Below are 24,181 nucleotides of genomic sequence, written 5' to 3'. Positions count from 1 at the left end.
AAAGGCTAAATTCATCTCACGGATGCATTTTTCTTGTCCCACACACTGTTTCCAAATTTGACTTTGGGTTTTATATTCAAGTTTGCTTGACTTATTTAGACTAACTGCCTGGCCTCCCAAGATCTTTGTGTTTATGATCCATGTTTGGAACTTCTCTCCAAACATGGATGGGTGGGCAGGTTTTGAGTTTCAATAGAGAATCTAAAGACAGACATCTAGGGGTCAGCTTCTGGTTTCCACTCTGGACCAGCAGCCCTCCTATAACCCTGAGCGATCAAAATTTGTGGATGAATTTATTCCTCTATCTGGGCTTCTCTGAAGTGATGATATTTTAGACTCATATCTGTCTTGAAACAACAACCTGGTTTTGTAAATGCAACCCATTTCATGGAATTGAGCTAAAGAATGAAAAAAATATATATATTGCAGCATTATGGGAAAACTTCACAAGAACTATTACAGTAATTTTAATCTAGAGTATTACTATCTGCCAGCATTATTAATTATTTTCACTTCTAAAAATGACCTCTCTTAAATATACCTACATAAGCCACTTTCATTTATTATTTTTTCTGAATACATGACATCTGTATAGTTTCAAAAATAATTGTTATCTTTCAGTTTTTTTAACAAAAATATTTTCTGAATTACTAGCTTTCCTTAACAATCTAAGTTGCATAGTTCTAAACTAATATTTCTCAGATTTTGAATAACGTAAAAAGATAAAGCCCACATGCAAATAAAAATTTTTTTAAAATAGAATTTAAGCTGTCATATACGAATTTAGTTGGCCTTTATTCCCTTAATAATCTCCAACCAAAAACACTTTATTCTAGTTCATAAAGATCATTACCTTTGACAGCTAAATATCTTTGCAGTTCCTTTTACACATTTTTCTTTTTAAAATGTTTAAACATTCCATGTTCACAAACTCAAAAACCTTTCAGCTAGTGTAGAAAAAAACCCAATATTTCAAAACCATGGAATTCTCCATTTCCTTTACACATGCCTGTAGTAAAGGGGGGGAGGAATCCTTTTATTTCTACTGATATAGATTTATTCAAAATCAGTTCTTTATCCATTTGGTAATATTTTTAAAAGTTTTTCTTAAATCACTCCTTTGGTAGTCATCCATTAGATCCAAAGAAGTTAAACTATTATCTTAACAGTGGATTAATTAAGTTTATAAATTAAAACTACAGCAGTAAAAAATTAGAATATTCTCTCAGGGTTTTAAAGAAAGAATTGTGGCTCTGAGCCCTCATTTGTTGCGAAAATAAAACAAAAAACAAAACAAAACAGCCCCTGGATTTCCATGGGAAACCATGAAAAGTACTTTTAGAAATTCTAATAGAATTTATTTCCATGAAGCTGACTGGTCACCTCATCTGAAGTCCTGTCAACAGCCATTCAAATGGGTTGTGTACACTTGGCTTTCATTGGCTGATAGAGATTGATAAGATATTGACAGTGTTCAGAGAAGGCTGATGTCCACCGAGCTCCAAGCTTTCACTCAGCTGTAAGGACTGACTAGTGGAGTATGTGCAGCTGGAGACAGACAGAGCTAAGTAACCTCATCCCTCAGAGGGGGACAGGTGTTTTCTTGGGTAATTTAACTTATTTTGATGGCTTGGAAAGAGGAAGTGTTTAATCATATGGTGCACAGATACACCTAATTTAACTGTTCTTAAAAAGCATTAAACATTCTCTGGGATAATAGCTTTGAATTCCAAATGCTGACAACATTAGGATCACTGTAATCATGCCCCTTGTAAATTGGATTATATCTATTTTCTCTGTAGATGCCAAGTATACAATGAAGACTTTTTAAGCCTGTGTTCAAGTTTAGTCCTGGTATTACGCTGTCTCATACTTGTGAGATTTAAAAAAAAATACATCTTTAAACTCGACTCAGGAAAATGTTCAAACTGAAAGTAGCCATGACCCAAGTGCCAAGGAAAACAAAATTACTTATCTCACCCAAATAGTTTCATTTCCAGGAAAACTTTGGGCCACCACTGAGAATCAAAGTTCATAAGAAAAACGTTATGGGACAACAAACAAAGTCTGTTCTAAAATACTAAGTGCCTTTCTGTCCGTGTACCAATTTATTGTGACTTTTTATACTTTTCTATTTCGGGCCTAAGGGTGTGATGGCTCTTGTAGCCCTAAGGTAGGGAAGGGCTGCGTGACCCACATCAAGGCGTGGGGGAAGCTGGCATATGAAATGAGTACATAGGCTGCTCACTCTGCTGGACTTTGTCGCTGTGCCACAAGTATACTAAGTCGTCATCGGGAGTCTCACTGGGAAAAACAGCAGTACGTAAGTCTAAAACTGAGCCATTCTTTTCTGGATCTGATGTGTTGACATCACAGTCATTGGAACTTGAAGCTAATTTATTACAAAGGCCTCCAACTTAGGAATGGTTTCCTGAACTATAAGCTTATACATTCTTGAATGTTCCTCAATGATAGTGGATTAGAAATGAGCTTCCATGGTTAGCCTGAAATATTTATTTTAGAGGCCCTCAGCCTCACAGTAATAAAGTAAATATACAGAAGCTTTATTATTTTTTTAAAAATAATTTTGTGAACATCTTTATAATGCGTATTTGTTGAGGCTCTTGGCATGCATTCAGAGTACTTGTTAGTCCATGGAGTGATGGTTGGAATCTGGGACATAAGACGAGGGCTAAATTTCTTCACCCTCTTAACCCCAGAGAGTCTTTAGAAAAATAGAAACAAAAGAGCACAAAGTACTTAAGGTAAGACACCGTTGTATTCATAATATAGAGAAATAACCACCATGCCTCATGGACAGGAGATGCAGTTCTCCACGGGGCTACAAAACTGTGCTAGTAATAATTTTAATTGGATGCTATCTTTGCTGCCTTCAAAAAGTATCATAAAATGGAATTATTACAGGCTGCAAGTGCACTTGCAGTGCTGGCCTCTCACAGGAGAAAGCAGATAACATTTATCCTTTGCAGGACCACATCAATGGGCTCCATTTGTTTCCTTCACACTGTATCCCCGGTTGCTGGCTATTTGCTTCCTCTTCCTTATGTCTAAGAGATCAATTTGAATTAGATGCCACAGAACTGGAGGCTGAGTTTTGCTGGCCTCTGCCCTTGGGGACGGCACAGCCCCATGGAAAGTGCTCTGTGCTCATGGGCCAGGATGGGGAGCATACCTGCAGAGGATTGGGTGGCGTGAGCGGAGACGGGAGGCCGTGTCCTGGAGATTGACTGGGTTTCAGAGGGGGGCTTGCATTCTGTTGAGTTGGAGACGGTTGGTTCTGGTGCTGGGGGTGTTGGTGGGATTGAGGCTGCTGGTGCTGCGATGGTGGGGCTGGCAGCTGTTGGGAGGCGAGTGGTGGCTGCTGAGGCGGGGCCGGCTGGGGCTGCTGCTGTGGGGCCTGCGGGGCTGGCTGCGGGTGCTGGCTGCCTGGCTGCGGTGGCGGCTGTGGCTGGAGCTGCTGGAGCTGCTGGAGCTGCTGGAGTTGGGAGTTCAGGGATGAGGTAGCTGCAAGGAAAGAAAGGGAACAACGTGCAGGTGAAACAAACGTGACAAATATCTTGCTGTGTCTCTGGCGCTTGTCCTGTGTGAGCTGCGAAGGCTCTCCTTTAGAAAAAGTTTCCCCTCTCAGCCTGGATCTCTTTGGTACTTAAGAAGGTTGTGGGAGAAAAAGAGTCACTTCTCTGGAAAATTTTAAACTTTAAGGAGAACAAGAATGTAACTTACCAAGGCATTTCTTTGAAAGGCATTGAGCCAAGGAATGCACTAGAGATGGAGGTCTTGTGGAAGTACTGCTCCCCACCCCCACACTGCTGGGAAATACACGTAGGCTTTCAAGATGTGATTTAGAGTTTTAAAGTTCAACCAGTTAAATTCTTTTAGTAAATGCTCAACTGGAGTTAAGAACAGAGAACTAGTTTGTCATCTCCTTTCCATCATCAATGCCATTAATTGTGTCATTCATTTTCAGTTGCTACTTCAGAGCTCTGCCAATTTGCTTAGCTTTGTTAGTTTCAAGTTTTTTTTTTATTTAATTTAAAGATAGTACATGCTTCTCAGTTTTGCAGAATCAAAAGAGTGAGTCTGAATTTTTTGCCTGCTGATCAAGGAGACAGAAACCCCCAAACCGAAAGGTGACATGAACGGTATACTGTGGTGACTAGACACACTAGCACCTCAAGGACACGCGAGGAACTGAGGGAATGAAATCATCTTTTAAGGGTTTCTTGTTATGTGAAATGTAAGAGTTGGTGGGACAAATTGTCTCAACATCGAGCACTCTAAATTTGTTCTTAGATGCCCATCTAGCACGGAACAATTTCTGCAGCAGGAAGACAGTTAGTTTGGCCAAATAATGATCTAGAGAAAATTACTGCAACAACTTCACTTCCTTCTTTGCCTGCATCTCAGTCTAAAAGCTTTGTAACAAGCCTACAAATAAATATAAGGATCAGTGTGGAACCAGAGGCCGGGGCTGCAAAGTTTTCCTGCTCCTCCCCTACCTAGAATTTGTCAAGATTTCCAAAGGTAATAACTCCTGTTTGCAACATTAAACTAGTCCTTATTTTTAAAAAGTGCTCCCTTAAAAAATCTAGTGGTTCTGTAAAATGACATATCACATGCTTGTCTTCATACAACATATTCTTGAGAAATGTGTGTACGTTGGTCCAGATGATGAAGACACTTAGAGAAGTTACTTTAAGGAAATAAACCAGTGAGTATTTTTGCAAAGCTAAGAACAATTTTGTAAGATTTACTGAATATCAGTTAGGTACTAGTCCTATGTTAGGTAGTACATAGTATTTAAAAAGGAGACATAGTCCTGCCTTCAAAGAGTTTATAATCTATTTGTGGCAATAAGATTAACTCATGAGAAACGATCAGGTTTGAGGGTAGCTGTTACAGAATCCTGCTAATGGTAGCTGTTGATGCGTATGTGTGAATTGACTAAATGGTCAGCAGTGTGGACACGGATTAAATGGCCAGGGAGATCAGGGGAGGGGCTTCTGTGGGCTAGAGAGAACCAAGGTGACAATCATAGAGGATGTGGAATAGGAGCAGAGGGTTCAAGAGAGTGAGGTTCATACCTTGAAAGGAAGGAAGGGAGGATATTCCAGGCTGGAGAAACACCCAGAAGTCAGCATGGCTCAGGGGATATTTCTAAAGGATGATGTGGAAAATGAACTGCCTGGAACAGAAGTCCTGGGAAGTTTTGAATGACTTTAGACCTTACAAAAGGTGAGAAACCTAGCTTGTGAAAGTGGTGGAAAGATGGATCATTCCCAATTAACTGCTGTGTATGCCAGATTTAAAATAAAGAATCAGGTTTGTTTAAAGCAAGGCATAGCTGTAGTAGTGAAACGATAGTTTGACAGTTCCCAGGGACACCAAATACCAATTAATTCTGTGGCCTCATGTACTATGTAGGGCTTCCATGTTGGAGCAGCTGGGATGGCAAATCCTCAATGGGTCAATGAATTACTCTAGGTCTGCTCAAACACTCAGTCTGGTGTGTGGCCTACCTTGCATGTAAATCCGAAGCGCTCTGGGACTCTAGAGGCAGAGAAGGTGTGCGTGAGAGAGGGCTGGAAAATACGTAGTCAAGGGGAACTCTCTGAACTTTCTGCTTAATTTTGCTGTGAGCCTAAAACTGCTCTAAAAAAATAAAGTTTATATAATAAAAATACCCGGTCATCATCCCATTTATTGGTACTTTAAGATCATGGTCTAGTTTTGCCATTCCCTTCCCTCCCCCAACTATTGTACAAAGTCACATCTTACTGAAGATCTGGGAGCCCAGCTCAATTCCGACCTCCCAGGATTTTTCTGCAATCTGGAGGGTCCTGGGGGAGTGGGGCTGGATCTCTCCTCTGGGTGGACTTACAGACTTTGGGAAACTGATTGCAACTGGCCTCCTGCCTGATTCAAATCAAGCCTGTCCTAATTTCTTTCAGGTGGGGGGCACATATGTCAGTGCTTAGTTTCATGGTTGACTTAAATACATCCTGTTTCATTTTGGTTAGAAAAGCATTTATCTAATTCAGCATTTAGGAACAGGAAAGACTGGGGAATATTGGCAGATAGATATTGGCAGACGGGTAGGTAGGTGCAGCAGACCCTAACCTCCTAATGAGACATGATCCCAAATGTATTTTCATTCCTTTATGGTAGTGAGTTCACATTGCTTGGCATTTTTTCCCCATGACCTGAAGCTTGCCTGGAGAAGCATTAACCTAAACGAAACCTCGAAGTTACAAAAACTAATTCGGCATCTGCAAGGAAACAATCATGCACAAGAAAATATGTTCAGGTAGGTCCTGGAAAAGCATGAGGGGGATGCACAAGAATGGAACTCCTGTCTGAAAAACGCCAAAGCCACCTACACAATAATATGATAACAAAAGTTAAATGAAATAATAATATAGCCATAAGGTTAGAAGTGTTGACTGGTTTTCAATTTTTGAAACAAGCTGTAAACAAGTCAGGAAAGATTTAATGAGAACATAAATGTTACCATTCTTGACACTGTAGAAATGAAAGCTTTGTGGGAGGAAGGAGGGGAAGAGGACCGGGAACTAACTGGGAAATCAAGAGAGGACTCCATAATTGACAGAACAAATGGGGATTTAAATATGCTGTTTAAAGTTACAAAGTTAACTAAAAATAGCGTTATACTTCTATTAGGAGAAGGGAGGAAGAGAAGGTGGGAGATGTAAATGAACTAAGCCCTCATACATCATAGCAGGAAATGAACAGATGATATGTAAAGCTAATAAATCAAGAGACAGAGGTAAATGGAAAGTATTCAGAAATATGTAGATAAGCCCATAAAACCTGAAACCAGAAATGGTTAAATGGTTAAGTGTGATTTCCTTGGGGAAGTAATCCTGAGGGTGGAGAGTATAGCTGAGTCCTGGGCATTTCTTCACAAACCCTGTGTACTGAAATGATTTTCAACCACATGCATGCAATACACTGACAAAAAATTTTTTAAAAAATCAGTTTCAAAATTTTGGCTGCATTTTGTATGATAATAGCTAAATTTTATATGCCAGGCACTGTTCTATGCCCTTGTCATTCATTTTCTCATCAATTCTCTAAACAACCTTACAGTAAAGTCAGTCTCCTAAATTGGATTTTCCCAGATGCAGACCCTGAGCCAAAAATTCAAGTACAAGTGATTTATTAAGGAAGGGCTTCCAGGAGACACCAGGAAGAGAGTAAGGAAAACAGGATAGGGAAAGGCGAGAAGCAAAGCAGGGGTGAGATTTCGGGTGAAGTCCCAGTCTATTCTCACCACAGGGGACTGAAGCATGAACTGTACCTCAGAGTTTATCCTTCTTTTCCTTCTCACATCAGTCAGTCATTGGTTCCAGGTGAGTATGCGGCATAAACTCGGGGGAATTCTAGTTCTCTATAAAAGGGAAGTGACTTCAGTGCCCAAGAATCAAAATACAGTGTTTAAAAATTACTGTCAGTGGTGATTGTACTATGTAGGTACTAAGAAATAAGGCACTAAGAAATGCCCCGACTAGATATGAATTTCCATGGAACTTGTCTGTAATGGGTGGGTCAAAGCACAATCATATCAGGTTCCTTTGACTATCTCTATATAGACAAGGATCTCTCTCTCTCTCTCTCTCTCCATATATATATATATCATATATATCATATCTATATACCGTATATATCACCATATCTATATATAATCCCATATTCACATGCATATCCATATTGATACCTATACTATATCTACATCTACATCTATCACCAAGCCAAATTAAAGAGACAGATTCTCTTCAGTCTCCAAAAACTTGGTCAGTTAATTATTGAACAGAGTGCTGGTAATTGATATCGGATTGAACAAAACAGAAATGGTTCTTGCTCTCCTCTTGCTTAGCGTTCAGCTCCATTAAAGGCCTTGAACTGATGCAAGTTTTAACATACTCTTATTGCTAGAAAGTAACTACCGTGTTTCCCCTAATCAGGTCTAATGCATCTTTTGGAGCAAAAATTAATATAAGACCCGGTATTATATTATGTTATGTGATGTTATGTTATGTTATGTTATGTTATGTTATGTTATGTTATGTTATATTAATATAAGACCCGATCTTATATTATAGCAAAATAAGACCAGGTCTTATATTAATTTTTGCATTAGAGCTGATTGTCCGGGTAGGCCTTATTTTCAGGGAAACACAGTATCCATCAGACAGAGGTTAGTCACTACTGCAAGCACAGAAAGATGCATTACAGGAGCCAGTTCTGGGTATGAGGTCATGACCTATCAAGTTCAGGAGGAAGATATAGGCCATCGTGGAGATTTATGTGGCCATTTTCTCTTTGAATAATTGACATGACTTGTTCTTTGTTAATACTCATCTGGAAATCTTCTGTCAAGATAAGGATTTTCATGGAATTGTCCTTCTACAAGCAGAGAAAGTGTTGGCCAAAGGACAATCACATTAGATATCTTTGACAATTATATTTCTCTTTGTAAATTAAAATAGACATTCTGGTTTTATAAATCTGTCTCTTTTTTTGAGCGTCGTCACTGTGATATTCTGATCCATTCTAGGGCACTAAATTAGATTGAGTTTCTTTAGCTCCCCAGGCTGAGATCTAGACCCTGGTTGGGAGCGAATTCTCTTTGGGCTCCAATGATGACACCAACTGAGGTGTGAACCTTCTTTTGAAAAGTCTGCAATAAACATTTGCTCCTGATAGCCCTAGAAATGTTCCCAAAGATCATTCCAGATGATGCTTGTTCCCAGAAATAGCCCATTGAAAAATGTTCCATGGTCAAATAATTTGGGAGGCATTACGTGTTGTATTCTATTTTTGGAAATCCATAGTGAGCATTAGAATATGAATGACTTAGAATTTTATCATTAAAGAAACCTGATTAACATTTTTCATCCCATACTGACCAACCTCATTTGACCTTGGAACCCCATCATCTTGCTTCTTGTGACCCAAACTTACACATATATGTGGAATTGATATTGTGAGGGACCCATTTAAGAGTAATCTGAAGATGTTTCTGTCTATCATAATCAAACATGACCATTTTATAGATGAAGGAATTACATATATATACACACATACACACACACACACACACAATGTACATATACATAATGTATTTGTATACATACACACATTGTGCATATATAATGTACATATAAACACAATCCACATATATGCATGTATATGTACATACGTATATACTTTTTTATATATATGACTTATGTATTTATATATCAGGGTCTCCAGAGGAAGTAATGAACTATTTTTAATATAAAATAAACTTAATGAAATTCTTTCTTTGAGATATAATTGATTTGTAGCATTTTATTAGTTTTAGGTATACAACATAATTTGATATATGTATGTATTGCAAAACGATGATCACAGTTTCAGTTAACATCTATCAGCACACATAGCTAATTCTTTTCCTTGTGGTAAAAACTTTTAAGACCTACTCTCTTAGCAACTTTCAAGTTTCAAATATATTTTTAACTATAGTCACTATGCTGTACATTATATCCCGAGTTACATATCTTACAACTGGAATATTTTACAACCGTTTGACCATCCTTACCCATTTCACACCCCCTACCCCCATGTTCCTCTACTGGCAACCATGAGTCTGTTCTTTGTATCTAGGAGTTTGGATTCTTTTAAGGATGATTCCACAGGTAAGTGAAATTATACAGTATTTGTCTTTCTCTGTCTGACATATTTTACTCAGATAATGACCTCAAGGTCCATATACCTCATTTTATTTATCCATTTATCTGTCAGTGGATACCCTAATAAAGCTGCATGGATTAATCTGTAATAAAGCTAATCCAGTGTGGTGAAACTAGTTAACTCATGCTGCTAAGAAGTTTTAAGTGAGTGTAATCAACATCTTTGATTGATTAAAATTGTAAATATGTGTTAAGAGGGTATATGCATATGAATTTCTTTAAAAAATGCAGTTTTATTGAAGATAAAACCTTTGAGATAATCTAGTAGTAGGAGAGGAGAAAGAAATACAAAAAGGTGTTTGAAGGATGCAAATGAGGGAAACCAGAGCTGGAACTTTCTATGACCAATGTCGTGCAGGGGACCCTGCTCGCTGCGCCATTTGTCGTGCAGGGTCTCCAAAAAGGAACACCCACGGAGCCATAAGTAGGGTAGTCAAACCGATATATTCTCTCTGGCGGCTGGGCTGGAGACACAGGAAGCAGGATCTACATAATCTGCCTAACAGCAGTCCGCGCTTGCCAGCCACCATCTTCTTGCTAGCCCCCATTCCCTTCTGCTAGCGTAGCCACAGCCGTTATATTAGTGGCCAATGGCCTACGGGTTACAGCTGACGGCCAACTAGCCACAGCTGCTGGCCGTCTGATCACAGTTGATGGCCATTTACTACCCGAGCCAGCACCTTTCTATGTGAGGCTGAGAGCCTGGAAACTGCTTTTTGGGGCTTTGTCCCCACACTCCACCCCTACAGGGTCTCGCCTCACAATCTACGCGACAAGTGTCTTCCGCGAGGATCCCTGTGCGAGGAGCCTGGAGGTGAATGCAATATCCTGGACACAGCCAGGCTCTCTGAGCACAGCCAGGGTTTCTCAGGGCACCACCAGTCCTTCTGGGCACAGCCAGACTTCCTGGGCTTCTTAGGGTACCACCTGTCTCCCCGGGCACAGCCAGGTTTTCTCAGGGCACCACCACAGTACTTCTGGGCACAGCCAGCCTTCCTGGGCTTCTTAGGGTACCACCAGTCTCCCCGGGCACAGCCAGAGTTTCTCAGGGCACTGCCACTCTCTCTGGACACAGCAGACTTCCTGGACACAGCCAGGGCCTCTCAGGGCACTGCCACTCTCTCTGGACACAGCCAGACTTCCTGGACACAGCCAGGGCCTCAGGGCACTGCCAGTCTCTCTGGACACAGCCAGACTTCCTGGACACAGCCAGGGCCTCAGGGCACTGCCACTCTCTCTGGACACAGCCAGACTTCCTGGACTCAGCCAGGGCTCTCAGGGCACTGCCACTCTCTCTGGACACAGCCAGACTTCCTGGACTCAGCCAGGGCCTCTCAGGGCATTGCCACTCTCTCTGGACACAGCCAGACTTCCTGGACACAGCCAGGGCTCTCAGGGCACTGCCACTCTCTCTCTGGGCCTTTCGGGGTACCGTGCTGGACCAACAGCGGCTCACATCAAGGTGCTTACATATTATCAATGGCGGCCGGTCAAGACACAAAAGCAAACATCTGCCAGTCCCACTACATGGTGGTATGTTCCCAAACAGCCAAGCGTCCATTAAATCAGGGATAGAAGGCAATTCCTCATAGTCCATAGTCATTCGCCAGGGCTGTCCTGGGGGTGAGGGATGACCTTGACCTCACCCTCATGTCCCACGGAGGACTCAGCAAGCGTTTCCTCCTGGGACAAGTCCAGCATCCAGGCTGCCTCAGCAAGCACTTCCCAGCCCACAGGGCGGCAACAACCTTCGCTTTCTTCACTTTCTCCGGCCTCTGCTGGTTGGGGAACCATACACATCTTCCCACCCCTCCATGGGAATCGAGCTCTCCGGCAGCTGCTCCTCCTGGTCTTCCTCAGAATGAGCTTTCATACGCACAAACTGCTCCACCGCCCTTCGGAAAGCTTTGGCCAGCACTGTATCCTGCCGACTACGCCATGTGTCGTTCAGGGGACCCTGCTCGCTGCGCCATTTGTCGTGCAGGGTCTCTGCTCCCGTTCCCCGCCCAAGAACGCAGGACACGGTAAGGACAAAAAGGAACACCCACGGAGCCATAAGTAGGGTAGTCAAACCGATATATTCTCTCTGGCGGCTGGGCTGGAGACACAGGAAGCAGGATCTACATAATCTGCCTAACAGCAGTCCGCGCTTGCCAGCCACCATCTTCTTGCTAGCCCCCATTCCCTTCTGCTAGCGTAGCCACAGCCGTTATATTAGTGGCCAACGGCCTACGGGTTACAGCTGACGGCCAACTAGCCACAGCTGCTGGCCGTCTGATCACAGTTGATGGCCATTTACTACCCGAGCCAGCACCTTTCTATGTGAGGCTGAGAGCCCGGAAACTGCTTTTTGGGGCTTTGTCCCCACAATTAGTTAGGACAACCTGGGGCCTAACAAAACTCTTCCCCAGCATAGGGAAAGCACCACTGTTACACCTTTTAACTGTGAGGAACCTGGCGTGGATGTCCTGCTCCTCACGTCAGCATACAGCACCAGTAAAGGAAGAAAATGCAGTTCTACAAACACTAACTTTTAAACAAGCTCTTCCTTCAGAAAATATTTAAATTAATGCCGTGGGGACAGAGTCCCAGAGAGCGGTTTCCAGGCTCTCTGCCTCACGTGGAAAGGTGCTGGCTCGGGTAGTAGATGGCCATCAGCTGTGACTAGTTGGCTATCAGCTGTAACTGGTTAGCCATTAGCCACTAATATAACTGCTTTGGCTAAGCTAGGGGGGTTGGTTGGTTCATTGGCAGAGAAATGGACGGCAGATTGTGGATCATGTGGCTCCTGCTTCCTGTGTCTCCAACCCAGCCGCCAGTGAGAATATAGTGGTATGAACTCCCTATCTATGGCTCCATTGGTGTTCCTTTTTGGTCTCACCATATCCTGCGTTCTTGTGTAGGAAGTGGGACCACAGACCCTGCATTATACATGGCACAGTGAGCAGGGCATGGTGCCAGGCAAAGCTCTCTGAAGGGCGGTGGAGCAGTGTGTGCGTGAACACTCTGTCTTGCAAAGCCCATGAGGAGCAGCTGCCTGAGAGCTGGATCCCCATGGAGGGGTGGGAAGACATGAATGGTTCTCCAACCTGCATAGGCCGGAGAAAACGAAGGTCGTTGCGGCCCTGTGGGCTGGGAAGTGCTTGCTGAGGCAGCCCAGATGCGGGACTTGTAGTCCCAGGAGGAAATGCTTGCTGAATCCTGGGAGGAGGATGCACGTGAAGTCAAGGTCATCCCTCACCCCCAGATTGGGGAGGACGTGGAGCCCTCACCCTGCGGAAAGGGCACACATTGTGTGGCCAACACACAGCCCTGGCGAATGACTGTGGACTACGAAGAATTGCCTTTCATCCCTGATTTGATGGACTGCTTGACTGTTTGTTTGGGAACATACCACCATGTAGTGGAACTGGCAGATGTTTGCTTCCTGTGTCTCGCCCAGTCGCCAGCAAGACTGTGATGCAGGAGGACCCCTTGTTGGGGTGCAGGAGGATGTTTGCTTCCTGTGTCTCGACTGGCCACTATCCAGAATATATAAGCACCTTGGCTGTGAGCCACTATTTTTCCAGCACGGTACCCTGAGAAACACTGGCTGTGCCCAGGAAGTTTGGCTATGCCCAGAAAGACTGGTGGTACCCTGAGAAAGCCTGGCTGTGCCCAGAAAGTGAGTGGATGTCAAGGCACGCCCCCAGGGACATTGCTTGAACTGGACTGGGGCTTTTTCTCATGGGCTGGATTCTTGACACACAGGACCCCTTGCGAAAGACGCTTGTAGTGAAGATTGTGAGGCGAGATCCTGGAGGGGTGGAGTGTGGGGACATAGTCCCAGAGAACAGTTTCAGGCTCTCGACCTCATGTGGAAGGTGCTGGCTTGGGTAGTAGATGGCCATCAGCTGTAACCAGTTAGCCATTAGGCACTAATATAACTGCCATGGCTACACTAGGGGGTTGGTTGGTTGGTTGGTTGGTTGGCAAAGTGGATGGTAGATTGAGGATCATGTGGCTCTCGCTTCCTGTGTCTCCAACCCAGCTGCCAGAGAGAATGTAGTGGTATGAACCCCTATCTATGGCTCCGTGGGTGTTCTTTTTGGCCTCACCATATCCTGCGTTCTTGTGCGGGGAGCAGCACCAGAGACCCTGCATTACAAACGCCTCCTGTCATTTCCATCAGATTTTCAAGTCTTCTTCAGCTGGTGATACCATATCAAATGAGAACTCTTAGGTCTTTAATGTGAATTTTGACTAAATTCCAGTAGATAGATTCTGTTCCTTGATTTTGCTTGATTGATTTTTCCATAACCTGTATGGAATCATAGGCTGTATACAGAAACATTCATTTTTTATTTGAAATCCATTTGCTGGACAGATGAGACCAAATTTATTCCTCAGCAGATCCTAAACCTCCCATAATTACTGGTTTCCTTCTCTTATGGAGTTTGGCAGAAGTTTGGTGAAGAATATGGTGGAAACAATGAGACTCTTGGATATCAGTTCCATGCTCTGCTCATTTTCCAATTCTCCATGGATAATTATGGGTATTTTTTTGTTTTGTTTTGAGAGGTTTGAGATTCACAGTACGTCACTCAATATGCCACCATCCCTTCTTAATACCATATGAGCTTAAAGGCAGAAAGTACATTTGGGTGAGCTGGGAAGCAGTTCAAAGAAGCGCTCATGTAACATTCAATCCCATTATTTTTCCTCCATAAAAGAGAAAAAGTTATTTATATCTTTGGTGACCTCTTCTCAGAAGGTCAATCCACCTTTTAACTGGAGGTTAAAAGGTTTAAAATTATAGCTAACATTTATTGAGCATGGTTTTTCCAGGGAAACTTTTCAATTAGGGTAGAAGTGAAGCTATATTCACTAAAAATGATGCTATCGATATGGTGAAAAGAGAGGAAGTGTGCTCATTTTATATTCCTGTGCTAATAAAATCATAACATAATTCTTTAAACTTATCACACAAAGCAAGACGTACCTTGGTTTTCAGAGCATCAACATTTGCATTTCCCTTCAAATGGACACTTGCAGGAAAAAATATTACAGGCAATTCAATGGATACTGTGCCTGGTTTAAATATGGCACTATGTTCACTCAAATTTCTTGTAGGCTGTAGACACACGGGCCAGTGCTTATTTTCATGGTTGATTTAATCCATCCTCTCTGCCAGTGTGGGGATTATTCTCTACAGTTATTCTCCAGTGATCTGTCAGTTCAGATTAAAAAAAGTTAAGTGACAAAGATGCGGTGGCTGATTCCTTTAGAAGGCTGGGGATGTTAGAATGTATGGCAAGAGATTTCTTTTTTGAGAATGTATGCTCTCCTCTTTTGAATTTCCCCCATATCACCACAACCCTTCCTTATCTAGGCTGAACTTTAAACTTCCTAAACAGGGAATACAATTTTGTTCCTATCAACAACTTCAGGGTTGCCAAAAAGCTTTATAGATTTTACCTCATCTGGTTCTTACTTATTTTTTGAGATGAGGAGATAGTGTATATATCTTCTTACTTTGCAGATGAAGAACTATAAACTCAGGCACAATTCTAGGACCACATGTATCCTAGCTTTTCTTGACCTGTACAATAAATTATAATGCTTTCCTTAAGCTACATCTATTTTTATATTTCGAAACCTAGGAATTAAAAATATATACTTGCCAGATTTGCAATTCTATTCCAGATTCAATAAAAAGAAACATGTTGCAAAATGACTTTAATTATACAGCAAATTGTTCACTATTTAGAAATTACTCATATTACATAATAAATATTATCATTTTTATTTTCTCATTCCATTTCTATAGAATTCTTTAGTAAGACAATTCATATATTGCATGGTGTGGGGACAGAGTCCCAGAGAGCAGTTTCCAGGCTCTCAACCTCACGTGGAAAGGTGTTGGCTCGTGTAGTGGATGGCCATCAACTGTGATCAGATGGCCATCAGTTGTAACCAGTTAGCCATTAGCCACTATTATAACTGCTGTGGCTATGCTAGCAGGTGCAGATTGCGGCTAGCAAGTGCAGTTAGCAAGTGGATTATGGATTGTGGATTGTGTTGATACTATTTCCTGTGTCTCACCTGGCCATCAGTGAGACTGGTGTATAGGAGGACACCTCATTGTGGTACTGGCAGATATTTGCTTTTTTGTCTCTACCAGTTGCCATCGAGAATATAGTGGTATGACTCCCCTATCTATGGCTCCGTCGTTTTTCCTTTTTGGCCTCACCATATCCTGTGTTCTTGTGCAGGGAGCGCGGTAGCTGAGTCCCTGCATTACACATGGCTAATTTGGTTATGTTATCTTAAAGTGTAAATTAGCCATTCAATTTATATAGTTCATTCTAAGCTTTCATATATAATAAGTTAAAAAGAAGACAATTAATAATTCCATTGAAATTTCATTGAAATTATTAATTGCATTAATGATAACAGTACTGGAAGAAAAGAGTTATCAAAATAAGAATCTTGGGAAAATTCATAAAAAGCAACAGATGTTGGTAAATTAATGACATTAGAACGTAACATGGTCTTATTACTTATCGTACAAATGTTTTTGCAAATGTCTCATGGATTTCTGCTAGACTGGTTGATCTTGTTTATGGGAAGTAAAGTACCCTTATTGTTACTATAATGCAGCATGGACACAAGAGACAAACACAAAAGTATCAGTAAGGTTAGATTAGGTTATATTGTGATAACAGGTAGCCCTAGGATAGTGGTTTAGCCCAGCAAAGTTTCTCTTTTCATGTTGTTGACTGGCCAAATAATTCTCCAGATAATCCACCAAAAGAAAATGGCTTATTCGGGAAAAGAAAAGAAAACGAAACCACCAAGGAGTTCAAGCATGCTTGCACCTGGAGGGCAGTCCTCTGTGGCGAAAAGCCCCAAGCCCAACATGACTCCTTCCTTTATTGACATCCCTCCCCACTGGAGGTTACCATAGAGTTCAACAGGCAGTCAAGACTAGAGAGTCAACAAGGGACACAGCTCCACCCATAGTCCTTCCAGCTCTATGGTTAAGCATCTTAAGTTGCCAGTTCAGTTTTAACAATGTCATCATAAGTTGGCAGAGGGCCTTACCTTATTGTAGTCACTTAGGTGCCCACGCTGAAGGCGTGTTCACTATTTTGAACATTAGGAGGATGATGCCAGAAGGAAAGAGCTTCTTGGGGTGTGAGTTAAATGTTCTCTCTGAAGTAATCCTGTCACTTTCTCTCACAATTCATTGGCCACCACGAGTCACGTGGTACTACTCAAATGCAAGGGGACCAGGAAGTGCCATGCTATCAACTCCCAGAGAGGAGAACCAGGAAAATTTGGTGAACAGAATTAATTACCTCCACAAAGACGGCACTCTCTTTTTGAGATAGTTTCTGTATTTATTACTTTCTTTCCATTTCCATTTTCCTAAGGTTAACCTCTTTATGTCTTTTCTTGCCTGGATCATTGAAAGAGCTTACTAACAGGCCTCTGATATCTTACCTTCCCTCACTCTCTCTCATTCATTAATCCAACAGCTGTTATCAAGTCATGTGCCCATCTACCACCAGAATTATTTTTCTAACACAGATAAGATTATACCACTAATTAAAACAAAAATGCATGGCAGTTCCCATCATCTGGCGAATGGAAACCACAGTGCTTGGTCCATATTGGAGAATGACTGCACTCTGTCTCCAGCCCACCTTTCCAGACTCATTCTAACCCCCTTTGAGCGTGCTCCCCTCTGGTTCAGATAGAAGCTGGCGGTATATGACAACACAGCTTACGGAAGCACAGTTCAAAAAAGTTTGAATTGGTTGACAACATTAAAAAAATCAGGGGAGTCTACATAAAATATGTATTGTCCATTTTTCTTAAAGAAAAATCCAGAAGGTCTGGCAAAATGATTCTTGTTCCTGTTTGGGAACTGGAGCTGAGTAGCAGCTGCCCTGCCAGGTGGGGCTGGTACCCACATTCCCGTGATGAATAGCTCTCTGCACTTGATAGGGGACATTCATGTGGTGCCTTGCATTACAATGAATAACATGCACCTGATTTCCTCTTTTACAAATAGTTTCTTATGGAAGGTAACCCTATTTTAGTCAGGTTTTGTTTTTTTCCCCTCTTAACCTTCCCGCCTTCTCTCAGCAACGTGCATATAGCACATGTTCACTAAATAATTCAGAAATGGTAGTTGCAGGGAACTGTAATCTGATTTGCCACTTGCTAACTTTATCTTATTCTCCTTACCCTAACTGTGTCATGTGCTTGCTCTGGCTTGGCTCAAAAAACGAGAGACATCATAGGAGAATTCTGGAGTTTAAAGAGATCCATTGCTCATGTTTCTAGGAGACTATATGTGGGCCAGGATCTAAATTAACTTTGGGGAATGCTGTTGATTTATTAAAAAAAAAAAAAAGTCAAATTTCTGTGTTTCTTTTTTATAACTATACAGGCAAAGGTAGCCATCCTGACACACCTAGAGCCATGTTCTAAAAATTTTGTAGACTAATTTTGTTTATGAACTAGAAAGGTCATAAAGGAAGTGAACGAACATTTAAGTGTTCAGGATTTGAAGGTGCACTACAGAAATTCAGCATGAAATATGTGTATGAAATGTGGTCGAAAAGGAAATGACAGGCTTAGAATGTCCTGCAAGGTTATCTGACAAAAAAAGTGCGTCAGGTGGGTTTGAGATAGGCAGATTAAATCATAATCTTAGAAGAGAGAAAAATGTCATCACAACTCAGGGCTGACCCAAATTCCACCAAATCTGAGGAGAAACATCATACAGCATATGGATTAAGTGGGTTTGTGTTGAAGGTCAGGTTTTTAGTATGTCTGGGCTAGCAGCATGTGATAGTCAGCCAGGTATACCAAGCGCGTTCCCTGTGAAGTGAGTGGGTAGTAGAAGGGCAGACTGGCCGTGTGGTGTGGGTGCCTTGTGGGTCAGTTACATCTCCTCTCTCCACGGCCACTCTCTACTCCTTGCCACCAGCAAATGCACGCTCTGTTTTTCAGGGAAACTGGGCAAAAGTGTAGGATAGATGAGCAGAAATTCATTAACAGTGTTGGTATCACAAACTTATAGATCCTTTCTACTTATAATGAATTAAGGCATTAAATACAAATTCTGAACAGGTTATAGAAAAACTGTTTAGAGGATCTAGATGAGAAATGAAATTTTATAGCAACATAGCATCTCATCAACATAAATTACTCACTCCCTATATGAAGGCTCTCATCGCTGCTTGCCTGGACCAATGTAATAGTCTCCTGTTTTTATGTATATATTTTATGTATATTTAAAGTACAGCTCCTCTCTCCCCAACGTGTCCCTCTCCCTTCTTCCTTTCTTCCTCCCTCACTTTCTTCCCTTCCTTCCTTTCTACTTATCTTCCCTCCTTACTCTAAAAAGTTAGTAAGCACTAAGTAAGTGCCAAGGAATATGCAGGAAGAATAAACATGAATTAGATTCTGATTCTGCTTTCCTGCAGTTTATTCACATTCTCTCTGGGAAAACAGACATGCAAATGACCAATCCTGATACAGCGTGATATGTTAATATTTCTTTTTAACGATTTTCAGTTTCTATACTTTCCCCAGATAAGTATAAATCCTCACCCTTCATATTAAAACCATTCACAGCTTAGCCATAACCCCATTTTCTGGTGTTAGCTCCCACCATTCTGCTACGTGTGACCTCCATTCCAGTTGATCTACTTGCATATCTACTTCCCACACACACTTGCTCACCATGAAGGTGTCAAAAGTGAAGATCGTCAGGGGAGGAGAGGCAGAAACTTGATGTGGGGGCAGAGAGAGCTGACTAACCCCATTCTCCAACTGCAGGATCTTGGTCAGGACAGAGGATGTAGGAGGTGAGGAGAACTTTAAACTAGTTTGGAGTTTTGACTGTTACCTGCGTCTGTACATTGTTCTTATTAAAGTGAACAAGAACATTACCTAGGAGTGTGCATTACCTGGAGTGACCAGAGGATCTGTGGGACCTCCTTCAGTTGTCATTTGGAAGCAGGGGAAGAACCAGCACTAGTCAATGAATTTAAAGTGACGGTGGGAGTCAAAATAAAGTTGAACAAGTCCTGCTTGTTCAATATATGGTTACACTGACTTTAGAGGAACCGAGGCTTGATTTGTTTTTCCTAAGAGGGCAGATAACTGCCTTTGCAGCAGGTACTTAATAACTGCCGGTTTAAGTGCATGGTCTTTTCCAGGCAGGATAAGTAGTCTAAGGGAACTGACCTCAAAATACAAAGTGAGGCACCTCCCTAGTTTCAGTTTTACAAGAAACTATATCTGGTACCTGCAGCTAGAGAAAAACAAGAACCTGGCAGAGCCAGTGTCCGTGATGGGACTTGACCTTTACCTAATTATAATGTCATTATTATGTCATTTACATTGCATTTACTGTGACACCCGTCATGCACCTGAGGCCATGACAGTTCTGGAGGAGCCAAATAAGGAAGAAAAAGTGGGAAACTGAGGATCCCAACTGCTGGGAGGAGACAGATGAGCCACATCAGCGCCATGTCCCCACGTCCTGCCCCCGAATTATAGAACCCCTTGATCTCGACTTCCTCAGCACAACTCAGCCTCTGAATTCCCAGCATTTCTGTCCCAAGTGTGTACTTTTGCTTTAATAAACTCCCTGCACTCTCCTACATCTGTCTTGCTCCTGGATGCTTTCTTGAGCAGAGACAAGAACCTGGTCACTGCTGCTGCAGGCTGAGTCCTCTCTTGGACATACCCCTGAGTCCCGGGCAACATTTTCCCCTTTTCTTCCTGGTGTTGCCCTTGTGAATCTAAGACCTTTGTTGGGAGGAGGAGTAAGTGTCCCTTTCCTAGGAAACAACCGTTCAGCACTCAGCACATATTTATCGACTGTATACAGCAGAGTTGTCAAACTCCAAGGGTGTTGAGGGATCACCTAATAGGATGCTCGTAAAAGGCTGACTCCGGGCCTCTACCTCCACAGAGTTTGACTAAGTGGATCTCCAGTGGGCTAAGGAATTGGCACCTTTTAAACAAGCTTCTGATGCCAGAGGTAGTTGGTCCCTACTTGAGTAGTTCTGGTCTCCACTGGGTTCCAGGCACTGTGCTGGGTACGTTTGACACCACAAACAACCAGGCATATTTCTTATTCAAAATATAACTGTTTGGTGGCATATGCAGATAACATAGCCAGCAAATTGCTGACATATGTAAGCATATATTTACAACCCGTGGGATAGCAATAAGATTAGTAGGAAAAGAGAGAGAAAACCCATCCTAAGTGCTAAGAAAGTCAGTTGTTTCTACTGGTGTGAGAGTCAGGTTGATGAAAAAGGGAAAACGAAGGGCCCAGTGTTTAAGAGACCAATCGCAGTGAACGAGTGACTTATAATTTGAGGATTCCTCTCTCAGAATTCTGCCAAGTGCATACGAATCAGAGCTGTCAGTGTTCTTGGAACTCATCAAACCCAACCTTACCCTTGAGAAATAAGGAAAAGGAGACCCAGAGACTTTAAATAGCTTGCTCAAGCACACAGAAGAAAGGGTAGAATTGTTTATGTGTACATTATGGATATACCTTGATCAGTAACCACTTATATCAAGGGAAGACTTTTAGTGGCTTAGAGTTCTAGAGGCCGTTCTAATCTAATAATTACTATCCCTGTAAATATATGATTAAATGAGTAGAATCATTAGAAAAGCCTTGAAAACTTTCTTTTTAAAGAACTATTTTATCTAAGATAACACAAGTAAGTGAAAAAAATCCCCATGGTAATTTATTATCTCTTAGCTTTTGACCATAAATTATTAAACTTGAAAAATATCATTGGCACAACAACTGAATTGTGTATCCATCTTTGTTGGTTCAGTCAACACATATTTACTGAGTGCTTACCGTGTTCCAGGCATTGTGATTGCTCCCAAGCAAATCTGGAATTTTAAAGAAGGAGGCGTTCACATGAGAAAGGACTGCAGCTCTCTGAGCATATGCTGGCTTTTACAGACCATCAGCGAGCACCAGGCACAAGGGCAGCCCGTTTCGAGGTCCAGCTGACTGGGAGTCAGTTTTACATGCTACTGAATTAGGGGTCCTCTGGGAAACATTGTCCCTCCAATATGTTCAAGGCCGGTGAAGCATCTTGGTGACATCTACTTCCTTCTGGCCTAAGAGATAGTTTACTGCAGAGGAGAGGGGATCTGAGACAGAGAGATTCCTGCTCTGGAATAGTCTCTCACTCATCTCAGGAAGGAAGGTGAGCTCTGGATTCCTCACAGACTCAAACAACCCCACGTCCCTGGGAAGCTCTTATAATCTTGGGCCATGCTTGCGTGGGTACCCTCTGGTTTTGCCTCTCACTTTTCAAATAGAAGAATTTGAACAGAGAATGAATGTTCAAAAAGGCTCAAATTCACATGAGTAAGTTTTTCTCTGTTATTATTAGGCAGTTAATAAAATCAATTTTCATTCTGGAAACCATAATTGCGACATTTCATCTTTCTCCAGCTACAGTCAAGTGGAGCAATAGGATGGAGGAAACTGCTGCTCTCTTAGGAATACATACATTGGAAGCATGTGGATGCAAACTTCGGACGGTGAGTAAGAAAGTGAAAGCCTTTCAGATCACACTATGCACAGGGCACTGGGCACTAGACTCCCCGGGGCTCCCAAGTCTTAATCTTCATGGGAACGGATAGAAGGAACTCTGCAGATGTGGGGCCTCTTTGAGGCCCCTGCCCACCAAGCCCTGATTTGCCCTGCACCCTTGTGGGGTGACTCCGTTCTACTGCAACCAGTGGGCATGTCTGGGGGCAAGCTGTCTCCTTAGGTATTTCCCAGCTGTCGTGCCTGAGATTCCAACCCTTTGTTGTCAGATCTTCTCATTTAAGTTCCTGGATCTGGTGGGAATGAGTGTCAAATGCAGCTTTGATTAAGATCACCATTGCTCTGTTAGTATTAGAATTAAAAATGGAAATCAAAACATTATATCCCTACTAGTGCCCAGAGAGTCTCCGGCAACAAGATAAATTCAAATTCTATAAACTCAGGGACCTGAATGTAACCATTTGAGCATCCTAGCTTTGGAAAGGTAGCAAGTTGAATATTGAACCCCATCAACAGATCAAGAGGCACATGACTTCTAAGATTTCTACTACTATCAGTACTTCTGTTACTACTATTGTTACGGTTATTACTATAACTACTCTCATTGTTTTTACTTGTGTTGTTACCACCATTATTATTAGAACACAGTGTTAAATAGTACTTGAATTCAAGAACCTCCTCAATCTGCTCTCAATCGACTTCTCTCACCTTAACTGGATTTCCTTATAGGACAAGTTTGTCAAAAGGATTGAAATAATTAATTTGGGGCAAATTGTTTAACTGAATCTTAGGTATTCTGTCTACAAAAATTAGTGACTCCATATAGGTGTTATAAAATTAATATGATGAGTGCATGTAAAGCTCAGGGCCTGCCATGAAGCAGAAACATCCAAAATGTTCATTCTTTCCTTTATCCCTAAACAACCACTCACTATTCCTGCTACTGGAGACTCCAACTTGGACTGAAATGAGAGATCTATGAGGGAGATGGGGAGTCTGAAGGAGAAAAATGAATGGGCTAACGAGGGATAAAGAGAAGGTATCCTGTTGCTCCCATAGCCATGATGAGAGGCCAGAATGATGGGGAGAACGGAAACTGTGCATAAACTAGGGGGCATTTATTTTCAAACAATATGAGTTATCATCCTGAAAACACCAACTAACACCATCAAACACTTTACAGATCATTCACTGAGTACTTATATGCCACATTCAACCTCCTATAACCCTTCTAACCCCCTGGCGGTTAACTGGCACAGACAGCTTAAGACCCTGTGCAAATGACCTGTCACGAGTCAGGCCAGGAAAGTCCTTGCAGTTTCCCAGAGTCTGTATACTTCTCTGGAAAAATTAACATTATCAGTTACTAAGGAAACATTTACAAATGGAGAGATGATTCTCTTAGATGGCTGATGGAATTAGAACAGCAACCTCCCTTTAAAGTCCTAAACTGTACATAGCAATACCCCACTCCGCAATGAATGGGAAACACAAACTTTCCTTCTTTCCTTGCTCTCTCTCTGTCTCTCTGTCTCTCTCTCTCCTTCTCCTCTCCCTCTCCCTATATCATCTATACCTATATCTATACCTTTATCTGTATCTATATCATCTATATCTATATCTATATATCTATATCGATAAGCAGGATACTAAAACAGTACCATAAATCTATCATGGAAATGCTATGAAACACATTGTACTTAAGACCACAGAGGTTTGGGGTTTTGTTATATTTAATTTTGACCACTTGGCACTTCATCCAGACCATCCTTAGGAATGTTATCACTGTCATGGTTCTGTG

General features: G+C 41.9%; 1 protein-coding gene across 2 annotated transcripts in view; it reads right to left on the bottom strand.

The window, feature by feature from the left end:
* Nucleotides 1–24,181, bottom strand: part of POU6F2 (POU class 6 homeobox 2) — a 361,096-nt gene that overhangs the window by 106,949 nt on the left and 229,966 nt on the right. For both annotated transcript variants that reach the window (XM_081080022.1, XM_081080023.1), the window contains exon 4: nt 3,194–3,525. In XM_081080022.1, the coding sequence (XP_080936148.1) occupies nt 3,194–3,525 (332 nt within the window). The remainder of the gene's footprint in view (nt 1–3,193; nt 3,526–24,181) is intronic.

This window comes from Rhinolophus hipposideros (assembly GCF_964194185.1).
Source record: "Rhinolophus hipposideros genome assembly, chromosome: 18".
In the NCBI taxonomy this organism is placed as follows: Eukaryota; Metazoa; Chordata; class Mammalia; order Chiroptera; family Rhinolophidae; genus Rhinolophus; species Rhinolophus hipposideros.
This window is presented reverse-complemented; position numbering and strand designations above follow the sequence as displayed.